The 13,989-nt window shown below is 40.5% G+C and overlaps 1 protein-coding gene across 5 annotated transcripts in view; it reads left to right on the forward strand.

The window, feature by feature from the left end:
• FMNL2 (formin like 2) overlaps positions 1-13,989 on the forward strand; it is a 326,764-nt gene that overhangs the window by 175,778 nt on the left and 136,997 nt on the right. For all 5 annotated transcript variants that reach the window (XM_065931549.1, XM_065931550.1, XM_065931548.1 and 2 more), the window contains exon 2: positions 12,862-12,945. In XM_065931549.1, the coding sequence (XP_065787621.1) occupies positions 12,862-12,945 (84 nt within the window). The remainder of the gene's footprint in view (positions 1-12,861; positions 12,946-13,989) is intronic.

Raw genomic sequence — 13,989 nt, forward strand, 5'->3', positions numbered from 1 at the left:
TTGTTAATGCGTAGGGATGACCAGAAAACATTGTAAAGATTTTAAAGAGTTTTTTTTCGGAGTCATTAAAGAAAGATTAAATTATGATGATATGGCTTTTGTGTTAATATATTTTGATAAATCCTATTCATTTTAAAATCATGCATGGTATGTGCGGCACCTCTCTATTAAACAATGTCTTTATTGGCCAACTGTGTGGAATGACAGAGAATATATTGTGCTTGCCATTTATAAATATATGTACAGAGGAGAAGGGGAGGATGAATGGACCTGTTTGTCAGCGGGCCTGCTAGCTAGGACTGAGCACTGCAGCCACAAGGCCTGCAGACCCCCGAGCTAGGGATATATGTGGAGGGCTAGGTTTCAGGATCGGGTTGTAACAGTTCATTTAGGTCTACATTCTACAGGGTTAATGGTGGTAGCATTTGGACAGTGGGAAAGGATATTAGTAGTATTTTTTGTTACAGTTGTCTGTTGTTTCTTATTTTCTAAACATATGAAGATTAAATTGTATTCTAAAAATAAGACTTTGTTGCAAAAAAAAAAATTCATTTAGACAGTCAAGTAAGTACTGGGTAGTTTTTAAGTCAGAAATTGAATGTTCTCTTGGTCCTGTCACTTCTTCTTAAAACTTAATATCCAGCAGTGGTTCATGTACACTGGAGTTCATGTAGAGTTGAATTTCTCTTTGAAAGAAGACAAATCCAAATCGGAGTTGCACTCCAAGTTGGCCACCTCTTTGGGTGGAGGTTCCTGGATGAACTGTATTGCTTTACCCCTGGGATCCGTAGAACTTGAACTCGAGGTTTACTTTGCAGTAGGATAAATTGGTTCATGGTGACCTGGGTATGGTCGATCTGCAGTCAGGAGAGTAGAGTTGTTACAGAACGTAAGAATGCAAAGATTAAATGGCCATTGTCCTATTCTGGCATTTTTCCAAATACTTGTAGCTCTCTTGGAGAAGCAGAACACTGCTATGTAGGAAACAGAAAAGTGTTTACATCCAGAACATTACTGAGGGGGTGTGCTGAGTTCAGCAGCCAGGGTCACGCCTCCCAGGCCCACTGTTGTGGCTGATTCAGCTGAGAGGCATACAGCCTCCGTGCAGTTGGCTCCTCCCCAGCCCCGCCCCTCCATCTTGTCATCTCTCTCTTGTGTGCCTTTTCCTCCTTTCTGCTTGCACACACCATGTCTAGCACTTAGAACCAAGAAGTGCACACCCTGGGGCCTGCTTCCCCAGACTCGTTCTCTGTAACTGTAGGTGTTTGCTTTCCCTGAAAGGTGTTTGATTCTTGTTTCGCTCTGCATGGTACATGCAATCCAGATGTGATCATTTTCCCTCCTTTTAGTCTAAGACCAGATCATGCATTTAGGTAGCACTTTATGCCTTGAACATATCACTGTATGGTGAGAGTATAAAACCAGGGATAATTCCAATGGCTTGGATTTTATTTTATATTCTCCTAGATAGAAACAGCGAAGATTGAAAACCTACACCCCCAACAAGAGATACCTGTTAGTCAGGTATCTGAGAGTTCATGTTTGTAATATATGATTTAGTTCAGTTGTTTAATAAAAATTCTGTTATTTAATGTCATAATTGTTTTGCAGAACATGTGTAAAATCTCAAATGCCATGTACCAAGCATCAGGAGATATTGTTTTGGCTGGTACATTGGGAGTATTTACTTAACTCATGAATGTTTATCAACTGTTTCATGTGTCTGGCTTAATTGTGGTGGAATTCAGCTACCTAATATGTTGTAGTTAATTTGAACTTGATATCTTCAATTCTCAAAATGTTTTTACATAGAGAATTTTATGTCAGAGGATATTAATGTTTATCCAAAGTCTAGAACCTATTCACTGGATTTTGACTCTGTGCCAGCAAACATAGCATTTGAATGTATTTGCTCTCATATTGTCAAATGATTGACCATTAAGCATTAAATGTGGCCTCTTGTGTAACTTCCCGTCTGATTACACAACTGTGTGCAGGTGGACACTGCTCTTGGAATAGCAGTTGGCAGACAGATGGTAAACAACTGTTTGAGTTCCAGACCATGTCAAGGAATCAGACATCAGGTCTCCAAAGGAAATCAGATATGAGGTTTGAAAGAGATTGAATGTTTCTTTCCATTTATTCCCTTTCTGTTTGAATATGGTTGTAGTTGTTCACTTCCTCAATTGTGACCAACTCTTTGCAACACCATGAACTCCAGCATGCCAGGCTTCCCTGTCCTTCACTATCTCCCATAGTTTGCTCAAACTCATGTTCATTGATTCAGTGATGCCATCCAACCATCTCATTTTCTGTTCTCTACTTTTCCTCCTGCCCTCAATCTTTCCCAGCATCAGAGTCTTTTCTAATGAGTTGGCTCTTTGCATCAGGTGGCCAATTATTGGCACTTCAGCATCAGTCCTTCCAATGAATATTCAGGGTTGATTTCCTTTAGGATTGACTGGCTTATTCTCCTTGCTGTCCAAGGGACTCTCAAGAATCTTCTCCAGCACCACAGTTTGAAAGCATCAATTTTTTGGCACTCAGCCTTCTTTATGTTCCCAACTCTCAAGAATCTGTATTTCAGGAGCTGGCATGATGGCCAGAGGAGGGATATGTGGTTTTGGCATCTTTGGATGTTGAATCACTTAAGCTGGTGGTATAGGGAGTAACAGAAAAATGAGCCATGGGAAAACTTGGCCTCGACTACCATAGCTATGCCCACCTATTCTGTAGGTAGGATGGGCTCTTCCATCCACTTTACCCATATTCATGATGCTCTGGCCGTACAATTAAATAAGATAATATAAACACACACACACACACACAACCAACCCTGTTCATTCCCATTTACAAAGGGTAGTGAAAGTGTGATTAAAGTATGGGAATTCTCTGGTTGTGCAGTGGTTAGCGCTCCACACTTCACTGTAAGGGGCCCCGGTTCCATCCCTGGTCAGGGAACTAATATCTCTTAAATTACCTGCCAGGCTTCCCTGGTGGCTTGGCGGTAAAGAATCCACCTGCCAGTGCAGGAGACTCAAGTACGGTCTCTGGATACGGAAGATCCCCTGGAGGAGGGTGTGGCAGCCCACTCCAGTACTCTTGCCTGGAGAATCCCATGGACAGAGGAGCCTGGTGGGCTGCAGTCCTTGGGGTTGTAAAAGAGTCAGACCCGACAGTGGCTAAACAGCAGCAAGCTACACAGCATGGCCCCCCAAACAAGACAGTTAATTTGCAAGCAACTTTGTTAGGTTTTTGGTTTTAGTTTGTGTTTATTGGTAAAAACAATTATGGAAGTTTCTACAGGTTTATAATTTTACAAATAAAATGAATTGTTTTCTGACTATAAAGTCCCAAGTCAAGGAAGAACGGTGGAGACAGTGCTGGTACTTATTGTGGTTTAAGGAAAACTCGTGTAGTCGAGAAGGATGGAGGCTTACCAAGTGGGAGGGGAGCACATAGTAATTTCATGTATTCTTTAAAATGATAATAGCAAGAGGAGCAATGTCACAGGCTCTGCAGGGAGCTCAGTGGTAAAGAATCCTCCTGCAAAGCAGGAGACACAGGACAGGAGAGACTCGAGTTTGATCCCTGGGTCGGGAAGATCCCACGGAGCAGGAAATGGCAGCCCACTCCAGTGTTCTTGCCTGGGAAATCTCATGGACGGAGGAGCCCAGTGGGCTACAGCACATGGGGGTCACAAAGAGCCAGACACGACATAGCCACTGAGCACCCACACAACAATATCAAACACGTACTGAATGGAAGACTGTGCTAACTACTCTACGTGCATTATCTTATTGGATTTTCTAAAATAGATATGCATACTCTCACGTACACACACGAGAGATGTAAGTGGGCTTTCATTCTTGATAGTGGAAAAAGAGTAGGAGACGACATGTTGGCCCAGATTCTTTTTCTGTCTGGTAATAACCAGTTAAATGAACTTGAACACTGGCTTCATTTTTTGGAATCAGTTTGGTCACCTCTGAAAAAAACAAGACAACTAAAATATCACAAGCTTGCATTCTAGTTCTGTACCTTTTAGACTATAAAAAATGTTATGGAGGAGTCCTTTTTATTTAGCTCAGTCAGTAAAGAAAACCTTCCAAGAAAATGGGCCATAACTAAAATTGTGAATGGGAGATTGGGGAGCTGTCTCATTCTCACAGCTTCTCTGGAAAGGACAGCTCTTCAGTCAGATTTCATTCTGAAGATGTAGCTAGACCAGGAGCAGACCAATTTCTCCTACTGTGGGCTTCACTGGCAAGGGAATGATGTTAATACCTCAATGATTAAATAAGAATAACAGTGACAATGAAAGATGACTGACTGATGATTCGCTTTGGGGAACTCTTTGGCTAGCTGCCGGAGACCTGTGCCAGGAGAGAAGTGGACTGTATTTCAGCAGCATCCTCTAGGCTAGGAGGATATTAAAATTTAGGATGTCAGGTAGTTGCTTGGAACAAGAATAGAGGGCATGCAAGGAAATGGCTTTGAGGTTAGCTAAACAGACGGGCGGGTCACATATTGAATTTGCAACCACCCAGATGTTGCAATTCTTAGTGAAATCATAGGAGAATTGGTGCATTATTCAGCATCAAGTGACTCAACTTGATGTCCCAATAATAATACAAGGAAAAATGGTGATCTGGGAAGAATTAACAGAGGAGGAACAACCCTTTACCTAGTGTGAGTTGAGGACCCCACACCTAGATTTTTGGTTTTTTTTTAAGACATTTCCTTGGCTGATGACTTACCATTGCCTGTCTAGTAAGTTTGAAATTCTGTGCTGTGTCCAGGGTCCTGCCTTTCTGACTTGGTCTAACGTGACCCACTCCTTATCCGCTGATCTGTTCTGTGTAGTTCACAGTCCTCTGCCTTTTGTATTCATGCCTCCATTCACCTAAAATAATGAGAATGTTAAGATCGAAGGAGTGCTTTCCATGTACTTACTCTCTGTTAAGTATAAGCTTTATCCAGTTTGATTTTCCTCACACTTCGTGGAGTGGGTAGTAGCATTACTACCACCAGCACCCTTCTCATCAGTATCACCACCACCATCTCCCATTTTTTTTAAGTGAGGAAGCTCAGGTTTGGTTTAAATAATGTACCTGAGATTACCTATTCATGAGTGGCGAAGTTAGGACTGCAACTCACGTGACCCATCTTCAGAGGCCGAATGGTAAAAACCAGATTATGCCATTAAATGGCATTCTGTATACTCTCCCCACACACCGAAGATCAGTCCATAGCATTTCTTGCTTTCCTTAACAAAAAGTAATGGCTTTTTCTCTGTGGTTTGGTTATATTACATAACATGTTCAGTTGTGTGTTGTGGATTTATCTTCTCTTCTTCTGGGTCGTTGAAGTGCAAGTTTACCTTATATTTGTATATCTGCCTTCATTTGATATTTAACAGGGTTTAGGAGGTGATTGTTGAATTGACACAGTACCTGGCTAAGCTAAAGATTTGACCCAGTAACTTTCTGCGGGGAAGGGGTTCTAGTTTATATTATATTTTTAAAGAAATTGAAGAATTCTATTAAAGTGCCAGTATTTCATCTGAAAATGTTAATAGCTTATTAAAAATAGTGATAAATGTGTGCATTTTCACCTCACTCTTGCACACTAATGACTGTGTCTCTGGTGTTCAGGTAGGGTTGCTGGGTTGGTTCACTGAGGTCAGATTTTAGAAACATTATGGCTTAAGTGTCATGGAAAGAGGGTGATCATACAGACCTCTTTTTTGAGCCTTGGAATCTGTCACCTATCTCCTGCATGGAAGAGCTACTTAACCTCCTTGCCCTTTAGTTTCCTTCTCTGTTAAATGGAGAAGATAATACCTGCTTGTGAGGATTTTAAAGTGGATTAAACTGGATAATGAAGGCAAAGAGCCTAAGGGCTTGAGATGTATCACACCATTAATAAATGGTCCATTTTGTTGATTTAAACCCTTAGCTTTGATTCTGACTGGATTCTGATCTTCAGTTTTGAATTTCATTTACTGGCTTTTTCAGCTTTGCTTTTTGATTCAAGTTGTGTGGCTCAACATCACCAGTAATAAGTGATACAAGTCTGGGTTGAGGTCTAGCTAGTCCAGTTCCAACTGTGACTATAGTTAACACCACTAAACTGTACACTTACACATGGTTAAAAAAAGCAAATTTTCTCTTATGTGGGTTTTTTTGTTTGTTTTACGTCATGTTCAAAGAAACGTAATGATTCCTTCGTTTAAGTTGCTGTAAAGTGTTTGTACCTTTATCATTCAAGAACTGTCAGTGATTGTCTCAGCCTTTTCTCTAGTAACATCTTTTCGCTCCTTCCATAAGCACTGCTGCTTATAAAGTGTATGTAGCTGGTTGTGTAATAGCAGAGTTTCTGTTTAGAATCTGGTGACTTAATACTTGAAAGCTTTAATTTAGAGATTATAAGAACAAAAGTATATTACATAAGGTGTATTTGATATAATTCACTTTCACTCCTGTGTCTGCATGTTACTGTGGATTTCTCAACAGGAGCCTTGAGGATATCAGGGGAAAAGAGGATCTTTTGCAAGGTTTCGTTTTTCCCATGAATCCAGGGCAAGAGCTGAGACCACAAAACTCTATTTCTAAGGCTTGGGTTTATCTGGTTCTGAATGGTTTGGGTTCTTTCATTCTTCTCTGTGTTGTATATGATAATCTATAAGTATCACTTCTAATGTATAGACTCTTATGGACTCTCAGCCATAGTTTCTCCTTGAAATAGCCAGAAACTTGCATATTGTGTTGTTATCTAGTTATTAAGTCTTCCATTTTTAAAATATTCTGAGATGGAAAGTGAATTTAAAAACAATATAGACCATAAAGGTAGCTACCCCTTTTGTTTGTCATTTAGTTGCTAAGCCATGTTCAACTCTTTGCAAGTCCTATGGACTGTAGCCCACCAGGCTCCTCTTTCCACGGGCAAGAATATTGGAGTGGATTGCCATTTCCTTCTCCAGGGTATCTTCATGACCCAGGGATCAAACCTGCATCTCCTACATAGGCAGGTGGATTCTTTACCACTATGCCACTTGGGGTAACTTTTGGATTAGACTAATTATTACAGTTGATACTGATTTGAATTTACTGGCAACAAAACCAAAACAAAGTTGAGGTTCCATGATTTATTATATGTGGCAGAAGGATCTGTAAAAGATTTTTCTTTTCAAGGAAATGTTGCTAGAATTGAACTTGATTTGTCACCCCATGAATTCCTGTTTGGAAGATAATTACTAATAAGTAATAGACATTATCATTGAGCTTTTATAAGAAAAAAGGCTCTTTAGTTTGTAGATTTTGTCAGTAGCTGAAGCATAAATGCTAAATCAGTGAAGATATTGTCAGACTGAATAATATGGTTGAGTTAGTTTGCTTTTCATTGATTCGGCAGCTAGTTGAGTGCCTCCTGTTTGCCTTGTCCTGTCTGTGATTTGGGGATTAACAAAAGACATTATCCTTGAAGTACTTAGTTGGGGAATGATGTAGGTAGACTAACAGATAAAGACACAGTTTGTGAGGTGCTGTAAAGGAGAGATGTATACAGTGTTGTCAGAGCCAACCAGAGGGTGTGTCTTCTTGGAGTGGGTTGGGAGAAGGTTCCAATGATAAATGATATTTGAGCTGATTCTTAAAATTTGCCAGGTGAAATAGAAAGGGACATTCCTTACAGGAAATAAAAAAAAATGCCCTTGGATGATCTGATTAATTTGAGCTAGAAAAAAAAAATTTGAGCTAGAAACTTCTACAATCTAGAAAATATAGGATTAATATCCACTAGATTTTTCAGTTCAGATATCATATGTCTTAGTGATGGACAGGGATGCCCAGCGTGTTGCAGTCCATGGGGTCGCAAAGAGTTGGACATGACTGAGCAACTGAACTGAACTGATCATATGTCTTCAGTGGACCTTTGGCATGTACTTGAGCACAGCAGCTTCATGATTGAATTTCCTCCAGTGCCTGCAGGGGAGGTACACTGGCGCGTGGTCAAAGCCTAGGACATACGTATAGGGTGAATCCATGTAGCGAAGGAGTGCCCTGTGTTGAGATATCACTAAGTATGTAAGAGGTTGAGTTGTCACAGGGGTTAGGACCACTTGGAAGTTGTATATTTTCTGTTGAATGAAAGGGCAATCCATTTTTATACAGGCAGTAGTGAAGCCTGGAGAGACAGCCAGTGTTGTTCAGTGGCTAAGTTGTGTTAAGACTCTTTGCAATCCCATGAACTGCAGCACACCAGGCCTCCCTGTCCTTCTCTGTCTCCCAGAGTTTGCCAAACTCACATCCATTGAGTCGTTGACCATCTCATCCAACCATCTCATCCTCTGCTGTCCCCTTCTCTTCCTGCCCTCAATTTTTCACAGCATCAGGGTCTTTTTTAATGAGTGTAGTCTTCACATCAGGTTCCTCAGAAAATACCTTGGGCTCTTGGGAGTTACCTGCACAAATGTTTAGCTTGGACTCCCAAGGCCTGCCCTATACAGCTCAAAAGGAATGAATGCATTCCCAAAAAGTCTAAGAGCAGTTCTTGGCAGCTAATCACAACATCCCTGAACTTTAACCAGGCCTCTGTGGAGGGTCTGATTTTAAATGGAGCTGCTTCCTCATGGTCCTTGTAGATTTATTAAGCTGGGTAATGTATACCTGAACTGCTCAGAGGCTTGACCTGTATAAGGGATGATTTTAAATGCTTGGTGAATGATTAGTGAGTGCATGTTTTTATGTATGGGTGCTGATGATAACTAGTTATCAGGTTCAAAAAGACTTACGACTCTTCTCATTCAGAAAGATGCAGACCTTTCTTCTGACCTCCAGAATTGTATGTCTACCTAACTGCTTGAGTGTTCTCTTGGATGTTTCATAGCTATCATATACCTAACCAGTTAGGACTGTTTAGAAATCTTATTCTTCACCTCCTCCTCCAGATCCGTGCCACCTTTGCAGCGTGCCCCTCTTAAACAGACCACCGTTTACCTAGTGACTCAAGGTAGAAAACAGGTATTAACACTCAACATCCTCCCTCAGCCCTTAAGTCTCTCCAGTCAATTTCACATACTATTTCTGACATCTATCCACCTGCTTCAGTCCAGATCTCACTTGCCTTGTTACAGCCTACCACCATTCATTTGAAGTACTGCAATGGCTGCTGCCATTCATTTGAACTACTCCCAACTGGTTCCCCTGTTTCCATTGGTGCTGTTTCTAATCAGTTGGCCATAAAGCACCCATGATAATCTTTGTAAAACATAACCTGATTATGTCATCTCATGCTTACAAGCCTTCACTGGTTTCTCAGTGCACTTTAGAGCAAAGGAAAAGTATTTACTCCAGTCCTACATGGCTGGACATGACCTAGCCTTGACTCACCTCTCTAGCTTTATCTTTCCCTCATTCTTTCTCTTTTGCTTTCTCTCCAGCCATGTTGACTCACTTCCAGCTCTTTGATGTATCCAACTGTTCCTTACCTTAGCATCTTTTCCCTGTTTTCTCTGCCTAGAACTCTGCCATCCACTCTTTACCTGACTCACCTTTTCTCATTTCTAGGACTTACCTTAATTGTTATCTTTTCCTTGAGAAGTCTTTCCAGATGTTGCTGTTGTTCAGTTGCTCAGTCATGTCTGTCTCTTTGTGACCCCATGGACTGCAGCTTGCCAGGCTTCCCCATCTTTCAGTATCTCCAGGAGTTTGCTCAAATTCATGTCCATTGAGTCAATGATGCCATTCAACCATCTCATCTTCTGTCGTCCCCTTCTCATCCTGCCTTCAGTCTTTCCCAGCATCAGGGTCTTTCCCATGAATCAGCTGTCTGCATGAGGTGGCCAAACTATTAGAGTTTCAGCTTCAGCATCAGTCCTTCAATGAAAGTTCAGGGTTGATTTCCTTTAGGATGGACTGATTTGATCTCCTTTCTGTCCATGGGACTCTTAGGAGTCTTCTCCAGCACCACAGTTTGAAGGCATCAATTCTTTGGCGCTCAGCCTTCTTTATGGTCCAGCTCTTAAATCCGTACATGAAGACTAGAAAAACCATAGCTTTTCCATGCTCTCTGTCCATGGAATTCTTCAGGTAAGAATTGCCTTCTGCAAGGGCTCTTCCCAACCCAGGGATCAAACCCAGGTCTCCTGCATTGCAGACAGATTCTTTAATGTCTGAGCCACCAGGGAAGCCCTCTTTGCAGATAGTTCAGTCTATAAGTTGCCTTCTGATAACCTCTAACAAGACATATCAGAGTTTGAGAAGATTAGTTTGTTTCATCTTCAGCTCATTAGAATATGATGCTCCATGGGGACTATATCTGTTAGGTTCCCCACTGTGCTGTGGAGCACAATGCTTGTACTAGGGTGGTGCTTCATAAACATCTGAATGAAAGACTGTTTTATTAAAAGAAAAGTTGATCCAGAAAGGAGTATCTTGGCTTTCTCTTTGCAGTAACAACAGGGCCTGCATCTAATTTCGGTAGCACTATTTGCATACTGCTGCGTGATTGTCTTGTGGAGTACTAACAGAAAGTCAGTTATTTGCCATTCTACTTCGATGCCAAAAAAAAAAAAAAAGGCTTTTGTCCTTGGAGTCCAATAGACTAAGTTTAGGTCCTGTTTTCTTCTGTAAAGAACTCTAACCTTGAGTAAGCACTCCTAGGCCTGTTTTCTCATTTGTAAAATGGGGGAAGTTATATCTATCCCATGGGCTTGTCATGAATATTAAATTATGTATACAGAGTGCCTATACCATACTTGGCACCTTGTAGGAGTTTATGCATTCATTGTGTTACCCGTTTGTATCACGAGAGGTTAATAAGGACTCGGGGAAAAAAACTCATTTAATCTACCTTATAATCTTATTGTTCTTATTTAATGCACACCCAGGGGCACTAACATGAGGGTCAAAATCAGTTTAAGAGGAAATAATCTATCTCTTGGGTGCAAATAAGCAATGATGGGCTGGTTATTTAATGATCAGTAATGTTGGACTCCCTCAGAAAGACATGTATGGAAGTCTCCTTTGCTTTATCTCAGAGGTGGTTGTTGAACATTATAAAACTGTAATTGCAAATAAATACAAGTAGTTATTTTCTGTTTTACTTCAAGTAGATATTCCATGGAGATAGGCCATATAAAAGTATTTTTCCCATTTTAGATATTTTTATGGAGAAACCTTGGCAGTATTATTGAAAACTCTGGAGTCTAAAGATTTTCTAATAAGCTTTGGGAGTTGTTAATAAGTTGTAAGCTTTGGGGGTTGTTAAAAAATTAATATTCTGAAAAAGGTTATTAGATTCAAATTGATGAGTGGTACATATCTACACATTAGTCTGGATACTAGATTGAGCATTGGGGTAAATGCTTCGGTTGTATCAGTCAAAATCATCAAAGGTTAATTGTCTGCTATTAAGTCAGAATAACTCACCCACTGTTGCCTCTATTAAATTTGTTTTGCTGGATGACATGAGACAGTAATGGCGGCAAGGGGAACTATTCCTCTGTAAGTCCAAGTCCTCCAGAGAGCTAGGGGTTTTGAGCATTATAAGTTCAAGACCTCTGCATTTGTCTACTCAAATATTGACCCAGGCAAGGGGCTATACTATTTACTATGAGTCAGGTATGATTTAGAGTGTTGATATAAGGGTCTAGATAGGACAGTTAATACATGAAATTAGTTGAATATTTGGCTCAGTTGTTTAAAGCATGGGAGCTTTAGGGAGACAGGGGAACAGGTAGGAATTTCTTCTGGGGCTCTCTCTTTCTGCCATGCTCCATGCCCAAGTATCTTGAAATCATATCAGACCCAAGACAAGTACCTTGAGAATGTATATGATTGGTTATTTGGGACACTGACTGATGTGTATGTACCTGGCTGTGTGCTTAGTCACTCAGTCGTGTCCATCTCTTTGCGGACCTCATGGACTGCAGCCTGCTAGGCTCCTCTGTCCATGGGGATTCTCCAGGCAAGAATACTAGAGTGAGTAGCTATGCCCTCCTCCCAGGTGTCTTCCCAACCCAGGGATCAAACCCAGGTCTCCTGCACTGCATTTACTGACTGAGCCATTTACTGACTGAGCCACCAGGGAAGCCTAGGAAAATTACCATCAACACTATAGAAAGTGTGCTCTGTTAATGGAGGAGGGTCTCATGAAGTCTGATGTCTCGACATCTTTTAGCTCATGATCCATTTCTCATTGCAAACCCCACTTCTCAGCTAAACTGAGAGTAGAGGTTACTGATATTAACCTGTGTCATGAAGGAGTGCTGTCATCTCACAGAGGGGACACAAACCGGTTGCATTGTTCTCTTCTTTCATCTGTTTCTTTACTCATAGTCTGTCAAAGCGAGTCAAAGTTGATGTTATCTGTCAGTGGTTCTGTTTGTTGAGTTTTCTTTTAGTGTTTTCTGTTCTGTGTCTGGTGGGGCTGTAGTACTTCAAAAGGAATTGGGAGCAAATTTTGATAAGGATATAACGAAATCAAGTTCCCGCTGTTCAAAATGGAAGACTCTTATGCCTGGAAAAGAAAATTGGGACAGTACCTTCTCAATAACCTCTGGTGCTTTGTTGAGAAGACTGAGAGCCTGCTATTAAGTGAAGAAGTAATTACTTTTGCTGAAATGCAAGTCTATAGTTCAGAGCAGACCACCCCAGTGTCCCAACATAGAACTTCAGAGCCTGTCTCCTCCCATTCAAGCAATTTGATATTTAAATGACCTGTGTAGGGTGTTTCTGTTTCATCAGATGCTAGGAGTTGAAGCCATTGAAGTACCACAGTAGTATTCTTTGGCCTGCCCATGAGTGGTCTGTTACTCTTGTGAGATGTGACATGTTTCTTTTTTTTTTTTCTTTACAGAATGCTATGAACCTACCCCCTGACAAAGCCAGGTTGCTGCGGCAGTATGACAACGAGAAAAAGTGGGAACTGATCTGTGATCAGGTAAGAAACATTGATGCTTTTTCAATACATAGAGAAGAGAACCAGATTTATACCCTAAATATACCAGAGTTTTTCCAAGAGATGCATGGATTTCTGTTTTGTGATTTGCCTTCCTGTTTCTCATGACCAAAGAAAAAGTTAGAAAAAGACATTTTATTCTTGCATTATCTTAATTCTCGATTTTTAAATGTTTTGCAGGTAAAATTTATGATAAATCTGGTCAAGTGGTCAAATCAAATTTAGCTGATCTGTTTTTCTATTTATCTTACATAGCAGTTTATGCTTCTTGAATAATGCAGGTCCTCTAATTTAGGTGGCTTTTCTGTTCGTGTGTATTGATACATATTAATGCCAGATGGTGAATTGTTTATAAAGAGATATTACTTAGGCTGATAAAAAAATTAAAAAAATTATTGCATATTTTGGCAAATCTCCAGCAGGTGTTTTTATCATTAATTCATAACAAATTTAGACTCTTCAGAGGGATATAAAACAAAAAGGGAAATTCTCCATTTTCTTTCTCTCTACCCTCCAGATTCTACTTTTTAGAGGTCCATTGGTAAGACTGAAGTATCTCCGTCTAGTTTGTTTTTGTTTTTTAAAAACAATATGTGAATACCCACAGATACTCTTCTGTATCTTGATATTTTCATCAGTATACATGTCCTTACCTCATTCTTTTTAAAATGTTACATAATATTCTGCTGTAATTGGTAGTAATTTTGGGGGCACTTCACTTCTGGGCTAGGTACCAGCTAGTTATTTCAAGTCTAGAAGGCTCACCCTCTAAAGTTAGACTGTGTATATTATGTATTAGTTCTTTGACTTTTGGCCATGAATGTCTTAAGGGGGGTTGTGCCCCTCTCTGCAACCCCCGCCACCCTGGAAATTCCTGGGAGTGTTGTAATTCCTAACTCAGCTCCCTTGGGTCTCTGCTGTGGGACAGATTGTGGGGAGCAGAGGCATATTCTGTTCCTCAAAGGTAGATGGTCCATGTTCCCTAAGGAATAGATGTCTGCAATTCTCATGGAGTTTCCGAAGCGC

This window comes from Muntiacus reevesi, chromosome 3 (genome assembly GCF_963930625.1).
Source record: "Muntiacus reevesi chromosome 3, mMunRee1.1, whole genome shotgun sequence".
Lineage (NCBI taxonomy): Eukaryota > Metazoa > Chordata > Mammalia > Artiodactyla > Cervidae > Muntiacus > Muntiacus reevesi.